This window comes from Coffea arabica, chromosome 3c (assembly GCF_036785885.1).
Source record: "Coffea arabica cultivar ET-39 chromosome 3c, Coffea Arabica ET-39 HiFi, whole genome shotgun sequence".
NCBI lineage: Eukaryota > Viridiplantae > Streptophyta > Magnoliopsida > Gentianales > Rubiaceae > Coffea > Coffea arabica.
Window position 1 is genome coordinate 486,743 of NC_092314.1, and position 20,702 is coordinate 507,444.

Genomic DNA, 20,702 nt, shown 5'->3' on the forward strand with positions numbered 1-20,702 from the left:
TAGTAACATCATATTTTATGATAAAATCATACTTAAAGCTGCACTCTGCTAAGGGAACTTCAAAAGCTGCTCAATAGTTTGCAGTGCAGAAGTTGACTTAGACTTGAGGGAATTAACTACAACGAGGGCAAGCCCGGAAACACCAGCACCGGGGGCTTTAGGGTCTGATCTTAAAATGGAAACACAGAGTTGGTAATTTGGGGTCTTTTTGCAGGTGTCATCGATGAGATCGCATGAACTGTGAATGGTACGAGAATGGCAAGAACAACGATGTTGTATGGGAAAAATTTCGGAGAGACCAAAACCCTCATCTTTGGTAGTGAATCAATGTGTTTGTGGATTTTAAGCAAGACAAGAAGGTGATAGCAGGAGAAAGAAAAAATTAGACATGGACTAAGGCAAATATGCCTCATCTTATATAAGCCAAAGGCAAAGTTGGTTTTAGTTTTCGCAATCTTGCCTTGAGGTCCATAAGAGAAAATTAATGCTCTGCTGTTTGTTTCCTAAATTGTTCTTTTTGCTCTCCCTTATTGCCAAACTTGATTTCTGAGCTATAATGTAATGCCCCGTTTAGAGATGCCATGTCAATCTCCCTTATTGCCAGAAGTTGGCTCGTTGGAAGAGAGGATGGAGGGCATGTTGCTCTCGACATCAATGCATCAAACCAAAATTTCTCCATTTTGGCTTATTGGAAATTTCGAAGTCTTATTAGCCGATGACAAGTTACAGGCCTTCAAGAAACAAAATATGCTACATTTTCTACCTCTTCTGAATCCTTAATATTTGCACCAAAAATGAAAATCCCGTGGATTTAATCACAAGTGCCTTGTCACAGAAAAAGAAAATTCAATCGCAAGTTGGAGCAACCACTCGTTCCATCGACATTAAGAACTGCAAAGGCAAACTAATCGTTTTTGTAATATTACGACAAGAAACCGAGTCTCGGTCGTCCGTAATTATATATCATCATCTTTTCAATCTTAGGCATGAAGTCTTACAAAATATGCTTGACAATCTGGGCAGCTGTCAAAAATTTTACAGAAAAAAAAAAAGAAAAAGAAATTAGTTTCCAAGTACCCATTTAGGTTGTTGTTACTCTAGATACCCATTTAGGGCATGAAGCTCTACGACACATACTCAGACAGCATTCAGAAATCTTACAGCAAAACTATTGATTTCTCAGTACCATATGTCTAGATTCTAGAGCAACAACCTGATTATGGCTGCAGCCACAGCAGAAATATCATGAGCATCTTTATTAACACTCGTAATTGGGCAGGGGAATCGTTTGAAACAATCTTCACATTCTTGAGCTACCATAGCAGAATCGTTCATGCTCTCTTCCCCGAATTTAGGATCTCCCAACCTCAAAGCCTCATAAGCTTCGGTAACGTCATATTTTAGAATAAAGCTATACTTTTTGCTGCACTCAATCAAAGGGATTTTCAAGTGTGGTTTGGTCCTGAGAAGCTGCCTAATTGTGTGCAAAGCAGAAGTTGCCTTAGACTCGAGCGAACCAACCATTATGAGGCCAAGGCCCCTAACATCAGCGCTACCGCTGTTAGGATTTGATCTTAGAATGGAAGCACAGAGTTGGAAATTTGGGGTCTTTCTGCATGTGCTGTGGATCAGATCACATGAGCTCAGGGGCACGAAAATGGCAAGCGCGAGAATGGCGCAAGGAAGAGTTTTGGAGGAAATTGCATGAGTCGCCCTCATGTTTGATGGAATTTATTGTGACATAACCAAGACACGAAGATGATAAAGGGAAGAGCAAGAAGAAGAATGACAAAGGACCAATGCAAACATGTTTTTGTTTGTTGCGTGCGATACTGTATATAAAAGTCACAGCCCATTGCAATTATTATTGTTACGGCAACAACTCTGCCTCCACTATTAGCTTAGCTTAAAACTAGAAAAAAGAGAGATTCATTATTGATAAATTTATCCTTTCGTCAGCACTCAAAGCTTTACCACAGATTGTAGCTAAAGGCTAAAGCAGAGAGGAATTGCAGTTTATCCATAACAGTTAGTGCTGATTTGTTTAATATCTTCCATGAATGACTTTGTTCTCATCGCCTTATCTCACGTTACCCCTTTTTGTGTTTTCGAGGTTTCTGTTGTAAGACAAGCTCATCGATTGTCATTACAAGTCCTTTTTGCAGACAAAAATTTTTTTTTTTAACAACAGAGAATTGTCACTATATGGCTTTGTTTGATAACCTAATCCATCACTTAAATTTAATAGATGAATCCAAATTTGAACATGTATCTTAACGCGTTTTTGATAATCGGAAAAAAAATATTTGAATTAATTAAGTGGCATTGAATTTCTTAGACAAAACTTGCTCCAAAAAATAAGTGATAAATTATTCACTCATCGCCACTCAATGCGATATATATTCAAATGTATCAAATTAGTAGTTAACAATATTGTAATTTAATATATTCAAATTTCAATTTCATCAAACGCACCCTAAATTTAGTTAAAACATATTTGAATTCTTCTAAACAGATCCAATTTATAGACTTTGCCTGTAAAACTACTTCGTTTATATTGTCCTGTACAATTTAATATTTCACATGAAAAAAAGTTTAAGTGTTCTTCAAAGGAGCAGATGCGTACAAGTTACAACATGCTCTATTTCAAACCCAGAAAAAAAAAAAAAAAAAAAGGTAATATGATGGGGCAATTATCTCGAGACTCCAAAAAGGAGGAAAACAGGCTAGAGACTTGTGGTGCGGGGAGAGATCAAAGACCGATACCATCACTTCTGTGGGCTATAGGGAGCGGATGGAAAGCAGCGCCGGCAGCAGTAGTGGGTTTTGGGCCCAAATGCATTATCCAATCACAAATCCAACTAATAAAAAGTAAAGAAAGTCGGAGGTGAGATGTGACCTGTACACAACAAACAAAAATCCTCTCGAAGCATCTGATGAATGATGATGGCTCATCTTTTCGAAGTTAATGGTGATTGTTCATTTTCTAAGATTTTATTTGGGGTGATCGATGAATCATGAAATGATAGCTTATCTACTACTATATCATCATGTCATGCAGGTCTTACTTTGCCGGCAATTGGAAAATTGAGGAGAGGAAAATTGGAAAAATGTGCTTTGGGCAAACAAAAAACGAAAGAAAACTGATGCTAGAAATTATAAAAGAAAGGAAAAGATGTCAGCATCTTCTTATCAACAGTGAATGAAGCCCACTTCACCTGACTGGTAGGTTTTACTTTACTTTATTCCCGCCACTGTTGCAAATAATAATATAATAATAGCCAGCTTTATAGCACTTACGACGACTGAGCTTCAGGCTATATAGACATGAACATCTAATGCTTTCTCCCGGCCGTGCCATCTCCGATCAATCCTTCCAACCACGCAAAAAAATTATTCCTCCTTCATTGTTATTAATCTCCAATTATCTTTTGATCCCTTTAGTCGCTATACATATATGTAGATAATAGTAAAAAAAAAAAAAGAAATGAAGAGTTTTGCTTTTTCTTGCATAGTTCTTGCAATCCTTCCATCGCTGAGCACAAGTTATGCATTGCCACCCCTAAAGAAAAGCAACCATCATATTTTCATGGTAAGGGAGAAAGTTAATGACCTGATAGAGAATACCTGCAGGAACACCCCTGACTATCAACTTTGCTTCTCAACTCTACTGTCCGATCCTCGAAGCTTCGACGCAGATACTTATGGTCTGGGCCTCATCATAGTTGACGCACTCAAAGATAAGGCAACCTCCGCGGTGAATGCCATCAACAGGCTTAAAGGCTCTAATCCAGAATTCATCCGTCCCTTGATCAAGTGCAGCATCTCATACAATGCAATCCTAAAAGCGGATATTCCAGAAGCAATTGAAGGTTTGAGGAAAGGGGTTCCCAAATTCGCCGAATACGGCATGGCTGACACTGCTGTAGAAGTTCAAGGATGCGAGAATAGTTTCAAGCAGTCCAACTCACCGCTCACTGACCTGAACAAACAGGTCTACGATCTTTCCATTGTAGCTAAATCAATCATCAGGATGCTGCTGTGAGGTCCGTCTCTGTTGTTTGTTCTTGATATTTAATCCCACAGTCCTACGACATACATATTCAAAGTTCTGCTGCCTAGGTGACATTAAAACTGGAAGTTACCGCGTTACTGTAACATAGTTGATAGCACAAAAAAAAAAAAAAAAGAGTTGTTTTGGTCATCGTCATAGATTTGCCTGTCCTCTGATTCTCTGCCTTCCCTTGCCTTGCCTGAGATTGTAATATGTAATTTACAAATATGCTGTAGCTATTGGTGCCTGAGACTTCTCCATTTTCTTCCAGAATATATATACCGAATTCGAGGCTTAAATTTGTTTCAAGAATTTGTCCTGTTTGGCACCTCACTTTTTTTTGGCGAGTTTTCCTTGTAAAGTTTTTAAAAAACTGTAGAGGTTACAGAAATTTCAAAAAATTCACTCAAATTTTACACATCTCAAAATATCCAAAATATAAATTTCCTTCTTTCTCATTTCTTCTTCTTCCCACCCCATCTCAACCCCCACCACCATCGGTAGTTGGCGGCGGCTCCTCTGCCTTTTTTTCTTTTCTTTTCCCCCTTTCGCTCTCCGCCTTTTCCTATCCTTTTTCCCTCCCTCCCTCTCTCCTCCCCCTCCTGCTCCTCTTTCCCCACTTCCCCTCTACCTCCTCTCTGTCCCTCTCCTCCTTCCCCTCCCCCCTTGATCGGCGCAATCAAGGGAAAAGGGGGAGCGGGAGGGGGAAGGGGGCGGGTGAGTGAGAGGGAGGAGGGTGGAAGAGGAGCAGGAGAAAGAAGGGGAGGAGAGAGGGAAAAAAAAAGAAAAAAGAAGAAGGTGCTGGTTGGTTGGCGGTGTTTGGAATAATGGTAGTGATGAGAGGAGGAAGAAAAAGAGAGGAAAGAAAAAGAAAAACAATGAAGTTTTTTAATGTCTTCACAAAAATTTTCATACAACTTTTATAGTGAATTGTAATAAAGTTTTATACAAATGTTTAAAAAGCTCACCGTCCAAACGTTTTGAAACATTCTCTAGTCCCGTGGAGCTGAACGCTCGCACAACAACGCAATGTGGCCATTCTTGAATCTTGATGGATGATCCTCCGGTCGCCGACTTGGTGGTGTAGTCTCTAGTCAGGGCATTCACGAGAGTTTGATTTCTGTCATAAAAATGAAAAAAATTTAACAATTCAAATAAGGGTTGGGGCTTGGAGTGGATTTCTCTACCTTTTTTTTTTACCAAAAAAAAAAAAAAAATCTTGATGGATGGTTATAGGCAGAGACGGTGACAATAATGAGACCTTAAAATGCACAAGGATGTGAGTGTGACAATTGGAAGACTTGTTGGCTTTTACAACATCGTCAACTGTTGTTCCCCAATCCTTAGACATGTATTTAAAACCCAAAAAAAAAAAAAAGACTCGCATGCGCATGGAAACATGATGTTTTTTCTTCTCTCTCTCTCTTACGATAGCTTCCATGGATGTTATGTTGTAGAGTCTGATGGTTTAAGGCATTTCTCTCGGTCTTTGGATGTTGAGAGAAGCCGGCTGGGAGCCTGAAATTTTTTTTCTATGATCCAATAAAAGCCAAAACAACTCGAGATATTTAGATCCCAGACGATGCCAGAGAACAGAAGCCGGTAGCTACTTATTTTCTGGATCTGATCACATGAACTCACATAGCCCAATACTACTATTAATTTGAAGTTTTGAACCTGCACGAGAGCGGGAACTTGAAACAAGTAGTACTCCATTGCAAAACTGTTTAAAGAAGGCTTTAGTAGAACACCCACCAGGAAACAAAAAAAAAATCCATATGCTAATCAACAAATCAAAGATTGTCACGCAAGGCATTCAAATGAAAAGTCAGTCCCCATTTATCATATCATCAGCTAAAACCAAAGAACTATTAAAGCATCACAAGCACAGCAGAATTGAGAATGCATGCACGCAAGTTGAGATACCATCCAGATATGAAGCAACAGGAAGGAGGGGTCTTATTCTTTTCATTTACGTTCAAGGATGCCCGCTACATAAGCAGGCATGATGCGCTACTAGAGTCATTATTAACACCAAATTCTGCAAAAAAAAATATGCTACTCTCACTGACGCCATAGTCCTGCCATTTATCACGTATATGCTGCTCATACGTGGCTTTCGACCGGATGCTTTTCGTAGTTTAACAAGATTTCAGAAAAGTAAAGCCCATGAAAACCATTTTAAAGGTTGGAGTAGCCTTAACACAGATGATGATGTTTGATGTGTCTGGTATTTACAGTACCCTTTGTGCAATGTCCATTATTCGTTCATGTACTTGCATCAAAAACCCTCTACTTCTCAGCCAGCTTTCGTTCACCAATAGCTCTCTTCCCAGAATTCCCAGTATCTAAACCAGAAGCATGTTCCTCTATACTGCAAACGAGCATAAAAATGAAAGCTCAAATTCACTTCATCACATCATAAGGAGTTTCGAGCTACGTAGATTCGTCAACTACTCGAGAGAAAGTAAACGCAAAGTCAGAAATCACCTACTTGGGAGGTTCAGAATGCACCGAATTTTTTGCAACGGCAGAGAGATTCACGGGGTCCTGAACTGCAATGAATCTACCATCCCTTGGTCCAGCTGGAATTACAGCTGCGTTATTTCTGGACGACATTCCTGCCAACACAATATTAACTTCTTGACTGTTCCTGCCTTGCAGTAAGATAATTGAGCAAGATACTAATCTCAAGCATGTCAAGTCCAGATTTTTCTCTACCTACATACTTGTATATCCCTGGTAGCATCAAATCACCAAAAACATAAATCCCAAGCCAAGAGTATTTTAGGGTACAAGTGCAGTGCATAGCTTTGTGGATATGGATGAGAGGGAATAGAATCTTCAAGTGCCAAGAATTAGCCTATATCAAGTTCACGAATGATTGACAAACAGCAAATCCATCCAGGAGAAAGTATTGTAGAATGTCCCCTTCTAAATGGTTAGGATGAGGGAACAAAATTATACAAGGAACTTGAAAGTTTTCAATAGACATCTCAAACTTGCACGCATGTATATCTGCTGATGCTTTTAAAAAATCACACTTCCCACAAATGGTAACAGGGTTGGAACATGGAAAAGGTACTTTTAAATTGTCATTTTCATATTAAGATCCATGAAAAGAAAGCAATCCATATATAAAGAACAAGCACGGGAAAATAGAAATGAAAACCAAAAAAGGAGAAACCATTGCTGAAGAAGGATTCTTCATTAAGTGAACAAATATCACACAATCAATTCAGGCATCTCTGCCGAAAAGCAAAATGGAATAGGTAAATGGAACAAATATCATTTGGATCAAACAAACTTATGGGTAAAGCTGATGCTGGTTGCTGAACCACTAGCATTTGTAACAGGAAATCTGTAGCCTGCTGTGAAGTTCTAACTGGATAATAGCTGAAAAATTAACTTACAGATCAGAATATGTAGAAATACATAGATGCAGAAAACTATTATATTAGGTTAACACTCTTAAACATCCATATTGGAACATAAGTCAAACAAAGGCACTCATTAAGACATTATGCTGAAAATTTGTCGGTCCTGGATCCAAGTTTGGGAAGATTACCTTGGCATATAATAACAACACAAAAGATAACAGTACACAGCATGGCAAATAAGCTTCCACTAGAGGATGAAGAAGATGGTGATGCTTTTGCAGCTTTCATTTTCCTTAGTGCCTTAATCCGCTCAATCTTTGCGCGTTTGATAGCAGCAAGTTCAGCTAACTCTCTGATCAGCTTTTGATCAGCAGCATCCAGTGACAATCCTCTGGGAGGCCGGGGAGGTTTTGGAGGCTTCTTAGCACTCACTGATTTACACTTCTCCACTGGGTCTTCAGCCACCACTCCAACCACCTTGTTGTCTATCTCTATCTTCACTTCCTCCTCCCGACATACCACATCCCCATATTTAGGAACACTGCCCAAATTATCCACTTTTCCTCCCTTGACTGACAAATCAAAACCAGTAGAAAGCTTTGCTGGAAAAGGATTTTCTAGTCTAGCACTTGAATTAGGTACAGGAATTGCTTCTTCATTCACAACTCTACAACACTCAATATCATCTTCAAAGTCCCCATACATAAAAAACATGTGATCCATGAAAAATTACAGTGGCAAAGCTCACAATTGACTCTTCATCAACGATTTGCCAAAACTCATCACTCAAATAGTCAACTCCTACTTGTAACTTTCATTGACCCTGTTTTCTTAACACCATAATCTTGAGACCACTAAACGAACTGCCCCAAATTTGCTCAGAAATGCACAGACGAGACACTACTTCAGTAATTCGATTGTAACTCCCCTACTACCAAGCTGACTTGGTGATAAATATGCTTCCTCCAATCCCTCTCCCGGTCAAAACAAGCTCCTCAGAGTAAGCCCCCTACAACATCAAATAGAATATACAATCAATACAGTAACAGCACCAAAGCAATTAAAATTGGCAAGAACATGCTAATTGAATTGTCAAAGTGAGACGCAAAGGACTTGACACCGGAAGAAGCAGCAAATTCCCAGTGCATAATTCAACTACAAAAAAATAAAGATGCAATGCTTATGGCCAACACTGCTCGTTCAAGAAAGGTACAATACACATAGCAATGACGAAGTTGATTTCCACGATGACCCACTAAACACAGACCAATAAAAATTCAACAAACTTTAAGGAAAACATTGGGATAGTAGCAGGAGAAGAAGTACCTTTAGGAGAAAGGAAAGAGAACCAAGATCCAATGAAGACACAGAACAACAAGGGAATCAATGTATACAGAGTTCAAACTGAAGCGGGGTGTATTTATTATGGATTAAATATAGGTTTCTTTCCCTTCGTTTTGAATTATAGGAGAGAGGGAGAGGGAGAAAGAGAGCGACAGATAAGGGTTAGTGCACGAGGGATCAGGGTACTCTGGCCAGGGAACAACCAAGAAACTCTCATAAATCCCACTAAATTATTTGCTCAGCATTGTAGTAGTACTGGTAATAGATTCTAAGGATTGCTCACATGGGCTTTCTCCCTTGTTTCTTTTTTCTTGTTCTGTGTCTTGGCTTTTCTTTCCCCCACTCAGAAACTCACACAGACACGCAAACACAAAGAGTAGCACAAGGTGACAGTGATCGGATCAACTTATCCGTACTCCTTTTTAACTCGAAAAAGACATTATTATCGATTCATGATAACTGTACTTACTTCATACTTCCTCTCACAGTAGCTAGACGCGGTAGGAATTTCCTTCAAATCCCAACTACAGCGCTATAAACCACTGAAGCCCTCTTGCTCTCTCCGCCGACAGTTTTCCTGAATGGTAGTTGAAGTGTCCATTAATGATAAGGAAACGGGCAATGGCTAATTTTCCTCTTTGTTTGGTCAAACATAAGAGGGAAGTGGCAGTTGACGCGGGAGGGATACTGTGGCCTAAATTGGAAGCCTATTGATTTCTTTCTTTCTTTCTTTCTTTCTTTCTTTCTTTCTTTCTTCTGCTGGACACATTTCTGTGTACTAACCAGTAACAAGCGTGATTCCAAGAACATGTTTTATATGCTCGTCAGAAAAAATATGTTACATTGGACAATAATCACAGTTAACTTGAGAAATTGGAAACCCAATTTTAAAGTTAAAAAAGAAAATTACCGACGCAACTTAAATATAGATCGACTTTCACTTTTGGATACAATTTTCTGAATATAGATCGGCTCGGTTCAATTTTCTACACAATTAGGAAGCACAAAAGAAAAGAACTATGTTGCACTGTGCATTTAGTTTCAACCACTTCTTCAACAAAAGTATTCTGAATACAAAAGCATATATCTTCCTTATAACATAGTGGTATTCTTTTATTACTTTTATTACTATTTAGTACGCAGTGGAAGTGTAGAATTCATAATGTATACATATATAAGTTTAAGAAGTTTGCATTTATAGATAGATATTTCACAAATAAGCAGTCAACAAAGGCTTTCATCAATATAAGTACTATATAGAAGTAATAGTTTTTTTTTGGGGGGGGGGGGGGGTGTGGGTGTGTGTCAGGTTTATTCCTATTGGGGGGGCAGTGCCAAAATCATTAACAACGAGATAATGACATATGGCATTTGGAATCTCTTACCTTATGTGAAAAAAGGGAGAAAAAAAAAAGGGACAAGTCTCTGTCATTCATTCATTCATTCTTATCAAGTTTCCAATTCAAAATGCTAACCATATACGTACATATATATATATATTTTCCATGTGGAGTGTAATGACATAGCATTGTCGTCCGAAGTGAGGTCACTGGGACAAGATTTGCTTACTATTTTGGAGCGTTAACTTAAAATACGAAAACCATTTACTGCTAATTTCCGTCTTGAATCGTTTTGAAGAGGTTTTTTTGGTAAGTTGCGTCAGGTGGAGATATGGAGTGCAAAATATTTACAAAATTCTTCATCAAGAAATCACGATGCTTTATTGCTAAGCATTAATTTAAGAAATATGCAAAATGGTAAGCACAGAAATTTTTGTTTGCCTAGTAAATACAATCCAAACTTTCCATTCTTGCTGCAAGTGTTGCAGCCATAAAACCCCCGGTACAGATTGAATTGGCTCGGTTCACCTTCACATCATTGTCAATAATTGTCAATAATGTCAATGAACAGCATGAAGAAGACGTTCTACCACAACTTTATGCCATCCAAGGCAGAAGAAGAAGCCTGCAAACCCAACGACATCCGGTTTCAACCCTCCCGAGTTCTCGTGGAGATAAAAGATGTGTACCCGCCGCCGGTTCTGGACTACCATAATCCCTGGAAAATCAAGAAAACCCTGATCCAATACGAAGTGGTTACTGGTAAACTCGTCATCCCGTTTACCAACACCTTTGACCACATCTTCCGTTACTGGACATTGGCCATGGCCAGCCACGTGGTGTCGGGGCACAAAGTCAGTGTTGTCTTGTGGGATGTTACTGACCAAAGCAATCCTAAGAGGTTTTCCAATGACTCAATTTATTTCGAGATGCTGCCTAACGATGACCATGTTTTGGCGTGCATGGATTTGTTCAAGGGCCGGAGCTTAAGTGTTGACGATGAAATAGGGCTGTTTTGGGATCTCAGGTCTTCAACCCTTCAATTCAAGTTACTTCGCAGGGCTATTATTTGATACTACTCTCTATCTATTATATTAGTATTACTGTATCTTTAGTTTGAGGGGTCTGCTTGACCCGGCCAAATTACTGCTCTCGTTCTGTTGTCTATTTCCAACCATATTTCGAAGATTTTTACAATTGCATTGGACGTGATTGTTATTCATAAGTGTTATAGTCGGGGTTCGTTACGTCTTTCTCTCTTTTTTTTTTTTGGGAAGCAAATATAAATCATATGATAGCAGTTAAGGTGGGCTCAATAGCAGTGGAGGGTTCGCCACAGTGAATTGGTTTGACAGGGAAAGAAAAAAAAAAATCCCAAGAAGGTATTCTAGTCGTCTTTCTTTTCTTTGTTTAGGCAAATGAAATAGTAATAGCAGCATTTTGTGTTGCTTGCTTGATCGTGCAAGATCAATCTCGTATTGTGTGAGTCTTTCTTTTGTGTGTGAATTCAATTACAATCTTATTTACATTTTAGAGGACTTAATATGTCAAATCCAATATACTCATAACATGCCATTTTTGCTTCATATCATCATTGGAGTATAATTTATAAATGGAAAAAAATATTTACCTAAGCTACAAAAAATATCCTATATATATATTGTTCGAGGATCTTATTATTATTACTGAAATACAGAACGACAAAGAGATGGATAACAAAACAAATGAAAATAGTGCACCCGGGAATATGACATTTCAATTCATGGTCTGCCTTTTAGTTTTATCTGTTGTTGCTAGCCATAGGCCAGGATCCAAAAAAAAAATATCAATACAACTTTTTTGTTTCTTTTGGGAAGTCAAATCAGTGCCAAATTCATTCATTAAGGATAACACCCGCTCTGCTGGTGCCTGGTGGTGGGAAACTGAACTTGGCCCCTCAAGCAAGCCTGGTGGGACAGGAGGTCAAGGTTTCATAATAAGTGGCTCCCATTAATATCAATTGTCACAATAAGTGATTTCTCTGGAAAATTCAAACGGATACATAATACATTCATTTAATTCGATGATGATTCAACTCCTACCTGTCCCTCCATAGACCGAATTGAGCCTCCCCTTGAGTAAATTGGGATATAGATAAAATAGCGACAAATGACAAAAACAAGAACCAAAAAACCTCCAAAGGGCTAGTGGATGGAAATTGGGTTTTCCCTTGCGAGAGTTTTATTCGGCTGTTGTTGGGCTACGTAATTAAGGCCATTTATTTGCCCATTGTCGTTTATGACTGGCTAACAGAGCATGGGCTGGTCTGATTGACAGGCAACACCCAAGGTCGCAGCACATGGACGCATACACGAATATATATAAAGTTTGCTCAAATTTCAATTATTGGGGTAGAACGAAAGGAAGATACGTAATGGCTCCATCACTGATCAATCCCGCCTAGACCTACTCCTTAAATGCGCAAACCCTCAGGCTGATGGATATCATCCAAATTTGCATTGCATGCATGAAATGAATTACAATACGAGCTCACTCAGCATCATCATTTTTAGGACCGACACTTGATGCTTTTACCGCAGCCAAACACAGGCAGAAGTTAAAATTTGAGAATGGCTGCACCACTCGATGGCTTGGAGGCAAAAACATAAAGCCCAAGATCATTCTTCTTTATGACCCCTTTGTCGATTCTTGATTGATAAAATTGCTCCTGAAACATACAAAAGACAGAATGCAAAGGCGACAATCAGCATTGCAACCATTCTGGATCGGCTATTCGGGAGGACTGAGAGGCTAACCTTCAAATTAAGGATGAATTGAGGAACAAGGCTCTCCTTCACGAAAGCAACTGCACAACCGCCCCATCCTGCTCCAGTGAGCCTAGCTCCAAGAGCACCGTTATCCCGACAAACCTTTACAAGTTCTTCCAACTCGGGACAGCTACAAGCAACAGGAAAGATATTCACACAGAATGAACATTAGAGACTAAAACAAAACTTGAACACACACGCACGCACGCGTAAGGATACAATAACTCCAAGCACGTAATTGAGCATCTAGCAATCAAGTACCTATCTAACAAAATAATCTGAACCCGTTTGTTCTAGCAAATGGTTTCCAAACTTTTACCTGCATTCGTAGAGGACACTACAGCTGTAGTGACTGTCATTCATCAGGTCACCAAGCTTCTTTAGCATCTCATCATCACTGCAATAATAGATCTTTGTCAAAAAGAAAGTCTCCAAAGGACTCCAGTTTATATAGGATCTGTTGACAGCTCCAATCTCAAGGAATATCTAGTGGAAGGAAGATATATACTCATTGAAAAGGTTTATCATGCATGATAAAACATGGCAAGGATAACATAGATGTAAGTATAACTTGCCTCAAATTTGAATTTACAGTGTCTTTGAATGCATGCACACGTTTGGCTTCAGAGTACACATGAGCAGCTCTCTGAAACGTTATATCAGAGAAGTTAGTCGGCATTGAAAGAGAAGTCAAAACAGTTGCCAATGACATCTTAAATAACTACAGGTATTTCAGCTACCCAGAAGAATGATTTGACAGATGGAAACTGCACAGATGTAACGAGGAACTGTTGATCAATCAATAGCTTGGTGATTTGGATAAGTGATAAACGATGCATCAGGCAAAGAGGTATCCGTCCTCATAGGCAATAAACTGCATGACTTTGTAAAGTACTACTTCACACATTATACAGCTTTATCCTTAAGTTTTATTTTATTTCCCTCCCATGTACCATGCACAACTAGATTTGTTATTTCTGCCACTATATTGTGCACCATTTGAAGTTTTATTTTCTCACCGTATGGCTCTCAAAGTTTCCAATGATAAATTGACGGAGACTATTCAATAATTTGCCTTGAAACTGAAACCATCAAGGCAGGGAAAACTTAAAACACTAAATACAGTGAAACAGTAGAAAAGTTAAATGTCGTATTAATGATTAAAATAAATATTACGCACCTGGTGTAATTTGTAATGTTTGGCAGCTCTCAGGACGTCCAAAGAAGTAGGAGATGCAGCAAAGATGTCTTCCAAACTTTTATCTGTGATTTTCGCAATATCTTCAGCACTGTATGGTTCCTCTTTCAAAAGTTCCTGTGTCAAAACCCGAAACTATTCAGGTTATAATTTCCAAAGGGTCAAACAAATATATGAAAAATACACAGACTCCCTTAAAGTGTGGGATTTTAGATAACACGGCATATGAAATGTAAATAATGAAAATCAAGCAGATTAAATTTCTTCTTTTTTAAAAGACAACTTCCCCCTTTTTCAAAATTGGCAATGTGTGGGAAACACACCTTCACTGCAAGGACAGGATCAGAAGATCCATGAGTATGAGTACCAGCAAATGATACACAAAGTCCTTCAACATCAGAGAGAGTTTTCACATTAGCTATTGCATCCTCAGGTTTCATCCCCAATTTTATGCCGAGCACAATCTGCAAAAGCAAAATTTGTAAGGATACACCTACTCTGTAAATTGGCATCATTTACAAGCATAGCCTCTATCCTTTTCAAAATGCCATAACTCATCAGCTGTAATTCAAGGCACTGTATCCTTGGGCACCATAAAATCATTCTCTTCCTCCTTTTTCCCTCTTTCCATTTACTTAATGTGATCACGGTGCTAAAATAAAGCTATATGGAAGGAACATTAGCACAGTAACTGTGAGGTCCCTAGTTCATCCCTCAATCCCTTCCATTTCCCTTTCCACCATGTAAGCTTTGGAGTCTTGAACAACTACCTCCCACTCCCCCCCCCCCGGGCCGCGCCAAAACCAAAAAAAAAAACACACACACACGCACACACAGAGAAAATAGGACAGGACATAGAAAGAGGAATCCATTTATTCTCCTGAGATAGTAGTCTGATGCCACAAAAAATACAGGTAAGGGTTCTACATATATACTGTTTCTAATAGGCCACGGTCTTGACATTCTACCCAACATACATATTTGAAAAAAATGCCAAAACCAACAAAGACTAATAGCTAGATGTAGAACATTAAAATAATTGTTCAACTTTTCATTCCTACACAATTATTGTCTCAGGCCAGGAAGTTGACAAACTCACCACAAGGCTAGTGGAGAAACTCTTAGCGAGTTGGCATCATTTTTAGGAAACGACAGTCTTAGTGCAAGGTCATGTTTTTTAGACAGACATATAAAATGCTTGCTGCTGCAGAATAAAGAATAGATGATGAATCATGGTATGCTTACAGCTGCTAGCCGACATTCAACAACCCGATTATTGTAATTAGTTGCAGCAGTAACAGCTTTCTGGGATTCAGCCAAAGAATGGCCTATTACAAAAGTTCCACCAGGAGGGAGTAGCACATCAGTGGCACGAATAGGGTTGAAATCGATAAGCTCAGCAAAGCCAGTTTTGGCCATAACTGATATAGCCTGTCAAATGAAGCAGAAACTACAGATTTGTGAAATTAAGATTGTCATGATGCAGGTGTCAATTTTTTTTTTAAGTTCACAAGAATATTCATATCCTTCTTGGATCAACATGATCACACTAACACTTCTTTTTCCCCCAATCAGTGACTTGAATCAAACAATGTGAGACAGAACTATAAAACATATACAAGAAATATTATGTTTGATCAAGCATAAGAGACGTGCTTTTTATATCTACCAAGCATACTGTACACATTCTCTAACTTATTCTTACTTCCAACAACCACAGGCCAGAAGGAGAGCGCAAATAGTTTTTGTATTATAAAAAGACCACAGGATACATAATTTTACCATGCAACCCAGGTGAAAACTTATCATTCAAGACTACTAATGCTTCATAGAACTCCCATGGAAGGTACAAGATTGATAAGCTTCGAATTACTCAAACAGGCTATTACATACACTCTTCAACATAAAACAGCTTAAAGCTTAGTAAAGGCATTGCTCAGGTTCCAATTAAAAACTGTTCAACATTTTAGTATCAGCATTCTGTCTAGAGTTCAATATAAGACCTGGAAAACAATTACATCATTGGTATTATTGTCAACTTTAAGCTGGATTTAGCATAAAATGATATTGTGACAGGTGCTGGAACCTATATTATGCTTCTGCAGAAATTTTGCAGAGGCTACTTCAGAACTTCAAGAAACAAGCAAGGAAATAGCAGAAAATCATTACCTGGTCCATTCCACCAGATTGTGTGCCAATATGTCTTTCACATTCACAAGTAAGTTGAGCAAGTTCTTTCTGTTGAGTAAAAGTAAGGTAAATAAATTACACGGACAATCCGTTCCACAATCAAAATAGGCAATCTTCAGCTAAATGCTCATTCATAGCCACATAACCTTTGAAATCCTTATTGAATTGTATGTGCATAAATTACAAATAAATCATGACGAATTCATGCTTGAAATCATGAATCATCACCACAGAAAGTAAAAATACTAATGAAGCAAAAACCTGAGAATAAAAACATATCCAGGAACAGATATCAGGTATCCAGGAACAGATATCAGATATCAGATAGCCAACTCAGATATGAAACAGAAAATTACATTAAACACATGGGACATCAAGTATAGTAGGAGCGCCAAACCAGGAAACCTGTCAGTATGTCATGGAACTCTCTCTTACTTCTATTGCTTCATTTTAGTGGTTCAAGATTCACTTACCGATCACCATTTGCAAAGATAATCAGATTTTGGTCAACAAATTTGTGACCGCTGAATAAGTAATAAGTTTGTTGGCTATAAATCCCGTTGTTTTATAAAGGCATGACACTGATGTTTCTCTTGAGTGCACTTGCATGGGCTTCCTTTGAATCATGTATAATATTAGTACTAACTTCAGAGCAGTACAAAAACAGTTTAATATTTTCTCTGCAGCTTTGATATTTAGAATACCTTGGGAAAGTTCACGCCAAATGCAGCCATGACAGCAATTGTAGAAGAGCACACAAATGCTGCAGAGCTTGACAATCCAGACCCTGCAGCAAAGGAAATAATATATGTGTCAAAAAGTGTCAATCAACAAGACCCCCTTCCCCCAATTCTGTGAAAATCATAATATAACTTATTTTCCAAATAAGGACAAGCATAATGATGCCATCATACCAGTTGGGACAGTGCCATCAACTATGACATCAAGTCCAACTGGTGCACCCACATCTATTCCTTTTGATTTGGCATACTCATGGTACCCTTTGTACCTGCAAAACTCAACAATAATAATTTTCTCTCTAATCCTACAAATGCGAGTGGTGACTTCAATTAAACAAGTCACTAGCTTAAACTAAGTAACACTGCAGATCACGCAACACAATCTAACAGCTGTGAATGATGTAGCAGATTCGACCATGTAAAGCATAATGTTAAAAGTGGGTAGATTAGCCTTACCCACAAATGAAATAATGACCCCATCTGTGATTCTTCAGATCAATCTCCTGCAGCCAGAATAAGTAAGTAGTGGCATTTTGACGACCAAAACACTAGTGATGTGAAGAAGATACAGTATTCTTGCAGTAACTTTCATTACTTGACTTGCTTAAAATTTAATACAATAAGCACCCTTATAATAGTTACTGTCCTGAATTAAAGCTTTATAGCAAGCAAATACTAATATTTTATACATCGAATTCCCCCCTTTGCATCAGCATCCACAAGCAACGTCATGTTGAAAAGTTTCATGCTCTCCAGGATCATTTTCGTATAAAAATGATCCAAATCAATAAAGATATAAGCTTTACACCGTACTTTTAATTTCAGCAAGTCTGCAGTTCCTAAGAATAGCCTTAAAAACTTGTTCTACTCTTGAAACTCTGGAACAGGTCAAGAAAACCCAATATCTAAGGGCCCATAACCACTAGCTGTCATATAAGCTCACTGCCTCTAACTTTCACAAAACATCATGAAGTGAAGAACTTTGGACGGACGCAATGAAATCGAAAATTGGAACCAACGTATCTGTCCACAATACACCAATTCCATTGAAGTGCAACATTCCATTATCCTACACAACAAAATCAAGGAAGAGAAAATTACCTGTTCAGGATCAGCAGGATAAGTACACATGGGATACTTGTCATTAACATTAGCAATCCTAAGAATCTTCTCTGAATGGTTAACCCTGATGCCAACAATAGCGTCTTGCCTAACAGCCATGGGCAAAACAGAGTAGCCCTCATAGTCAATATGCTCACCAATCAAATTGACTCGTCCTACACACGAAGGTAATACATAAAGGAAGACAATCAACAACACCCCTTTTTAGAAAAAAAAAAAAAAAATCTTTGCTTGCAATCACAACAACATAAGAGAATGACAAGCAGAAAGAAGAGCAGTTATGTGCTTTATTTATTTTACCAGGGGAACGAGCATAAACATCAGGAAGGTGGCCAAAGAATTCTCGAAATTTAGACTTCAAAAGGTTGAACCGGAGCTCAGCTTCTTCAAGCTGGGATCCACCGCCATAAACTGGTTCCAGTGATGCATAGATTGGCACAGGTAATTCCTCATGCCTTGCCATTGATGAAATCAATCAATCAAAATGCAAAAGGTTCAGCAAAGCTCTTAATTCCCTCCCGGATAAGGTGAAACAATTATAGGGAACTATTTGGACGGAGGGGCGAGGGTAAAATTACTAAAATACAGTCAGTAATGTACGAAAAAGGTCGGAGTTTTGTCTAACCGTTTTTTTTTTTTTTTTCGATGGAGGAGAGAGTGAGGGTTGAAAAAATAAAAAAGAAAAGGATAACGAATAGACGTTTTACCAGGCAGTGACTCGGTGTGATAAGAATTCTACCGAGTTTAGGAGTTTTTTTTTTTTATCCTAAAATCATGGCTGATTTGTTACATATTTTGCCCCTAAGATAGTCTTAAGGGTAAAAATATTCTCTTTTTTTTTTTTGAGTTTTAATATGGTCAAATCCTGGGGACTGTTTTCTATATTTTTTTTTTGTTCTATAACAACATCATGCGCTTTTCAGGAGACATCCCACAGGCCACAGCGCGAGAGTTTTCTTTGGTTTCATTCTCTGGCCACCCACCTCTCTTCATATTCACGCATGTACTGTTCTCTCGTTGGTTTCTGCAGTGCAATGCGCCTAGCCAAGAGCAAAGGAGAAATGCACAACAAAATATGTTCTGCGTCAAGATTTTCAGATAATCTGATTATGATGACATTTATATATATTCTGATTATGATAAGATTCCACGTTGCTTTGTGACTGAACCCCCAAAACAAAACCAAAAAAAAATTTCCAGAATTGAGTAAAACTTGTTCTTGGTGCAGGGCGCTTCCAATCTCTAAGAGCTGGTTGGACCAAAATTGTCGAGTAGCACCTTTATTCATGGACTGGTGAGTGGTGACACCACCAAAAAGTTTTGGAATCCCAACCAGCATAAGTATATATAGCTAACGTGTCGCGAAGCAACAGTGACGAGTGACGACGGGGAGCCATCAGCCATGACCCTGTCCTTTTCTTTCTGATGGCGGTGAGGTTCTGATATTCCCATATTTCTCAACAGTGAAGGAGAAAAGGTTCTCTTCATTTTGTTCTTTCCACTTGGCACAAGATGCTGATGATGGAGCACCCCTCTCTTTCTTCCATGCATTGCAGCGGCGGAAGGCCGGCCATTTTCCTTAATTTTCAATTTTTTTCAATCTAGTTTTAGTTCTTGTTATTAGTATCATCATCACAGTACTGTCTTCTTTTGTTTGCACCTGAATTGGATATAGAAAACGTCTATGGAGAATCTTTTTTTTTTTTTTTTGTTGGGAAAGCCGTCCATGGAGAATCCACTGCACAGTACAGACAGCACAGCATTTTTTATAACCTTGATGCGCAACAGTCTTAAATCGTTGATGACCTGACCACACCGTCCTTTTGATGAAGACTTGCTAGTCCACACTCCACAGTCACGACGTATCCGTCCGTCAATGCCCATTGGATTAATGTCAAGTCACGTCTTTCTTCTGTATTTACATGTTTTGATATATCGTTGCCTCCAAGACCCACGGAACCGTCCCGTCCGGGAGTATAACATTTTTTGAATATTTAATAATTTTATGTAAATTTTTTATACATACGATGTGATATTTTATTACTATTTATGTGAATTTCATATATAATAATTATGATTTTATTATTAAATTTTACAATTAATTCATATAAGATTACATCTTGTTCAAATAATATTACGTCACTTAGAATGGTCGATAACCGTTTGATGCTCTTAGTACCGCCCAACAAGGATTCGGTCTCTCTCTCTCTCTCTCTCTTTTTCCCCAAACCTATAGGTCCACATTTGGCTACTATCGAATCTACGGGGGTTGAGTTTGAAGGGTCTAGATTCATATATTATGTTAGGTAATTAGTGGTAGTCATATTTTCTGAAATGGAGTTTTCATAAAATTTCTCGCCCCACCTAATACATCTCTCATCCTTGTAAAGCTCTTAATCCATCTCTCTTCCTCCTAGAGCTTTTATCATGTTAATGGCTATATTTGCAGTAGTTGGTTTGTTTGGATTGAGGATTATTTATCAAAATTTATTTGCTTACATCATCATTACAATTTCCAACGCACCTT

General features: G+C 38.4%; 4 protein-coding genes across 5 annotated transcripts; 1 reads left to right on the forward strand and 3 right to left on the reverse strand.

The window, feature by feature from the left end:
- Positions 1–48: 48 nt before the first annotated feature.
- LOC113735308 (cell wall / vacuolar inhibitor of fructosidase 1-like) lies at positions 49–1,719 on the reverse strand. The gene is made up of 2 exons (XM_027262328.1): positions 1,214–1,719; positions 49–238 (listed from the first exon to the last, which is right to left on the reverse strand). Exons 1-2 carry the CDS (start codon positions 1,717–1,719, stop codon positions 49–51), a joined length of 696 nt encoding a protein of 231 aa, XP_027118129.1.
- Positions 1,720–3,135: 1,416 nt separating this feature from the next.
- LOC113733860 (uncharacterized) lies at positions 3,136–9,443 on the reverse strand. Of its 2 annotated transcripts, XM_072081645.1 has the most exons (5): positions 8,761–9,216; positions 7,623–8,443; positions 6,549–6,675; positions 6,298–6,428; positions 3,136–5,174 (listed from the first exon to the last, which is right to left on the reverse strand). In XM_072081645.1, exons 2-4 carry the CDS (start codon positions 8,155–8,157, stop codon positions 6,347–6,349), a joined length of 744 nt encoding a protein of 247 aa, XP_071937746.1. In that variant the 5' UTR covers positions 8,158–8,443; positions 8,761–9,216; the 3' UTR covers positions 3,136–5,174; positions 6,298–6,346. The 2 variants fall into 2 exon arrangements, with proteins under 2 accessions (XP_071937746.1, XP_071937745.1); XM_072081644.1 differs by lacking the exons at positions 3,136–5,174; positions 8,761–9,216 and adding an exon at positions 9,248–9,443 and having other exon boundaries at positions 5,991–6,428.
- Positions 3,488–4,045, forward strand: LOC113733861 (cell wall / vacuolar inhibitor of fructosidase 1-like). The gene has a single exon (XM_072083260.1). It carries the CDS (start codon positions 3,488–3,490, stop codon positions 4,043–4,045), a length of 558 nt encoding a protein of 185 aa, XP_071939361.1.
- A 3,032-nt stretch (positions 9,444–12,475) lies between the features above and the next one.
- LOC113733862 (galactokinase) lies at positions 12,476–18,822 on the reverse strand. The gene is made up of 13 exons (XM_027260069.2): positions 18,476–18,822; positions 18,155–18,330; positions 17,510–17,556; positions 17,228–17,322; positions 17,018–17,100; positions 16,293–16,361; positions 15,369–15,554; positions 14,447–14,587; positions 14,106–14,240; positions 13,501–13,571; positions 13,245–13,322; positions 12,914–13,055; positions 12,476–12,825 (listed from the first exon to the last, which is right to left on the reverse strand). The coding sequence occupies exons 1-13, from the start codon at positions 18,636–18,638 to the stop codon at positions 12,715–12,717; spliced, it is 1,497 nt and encodes a 498-aa protein (XP_027115870.1). The 5' UTR covers positions 18,639–18,822; the 3' UTR covers positions 12,476–12,714.
- Positions 18,823–20,702: the final 1,880 nt, after the last annotated feature.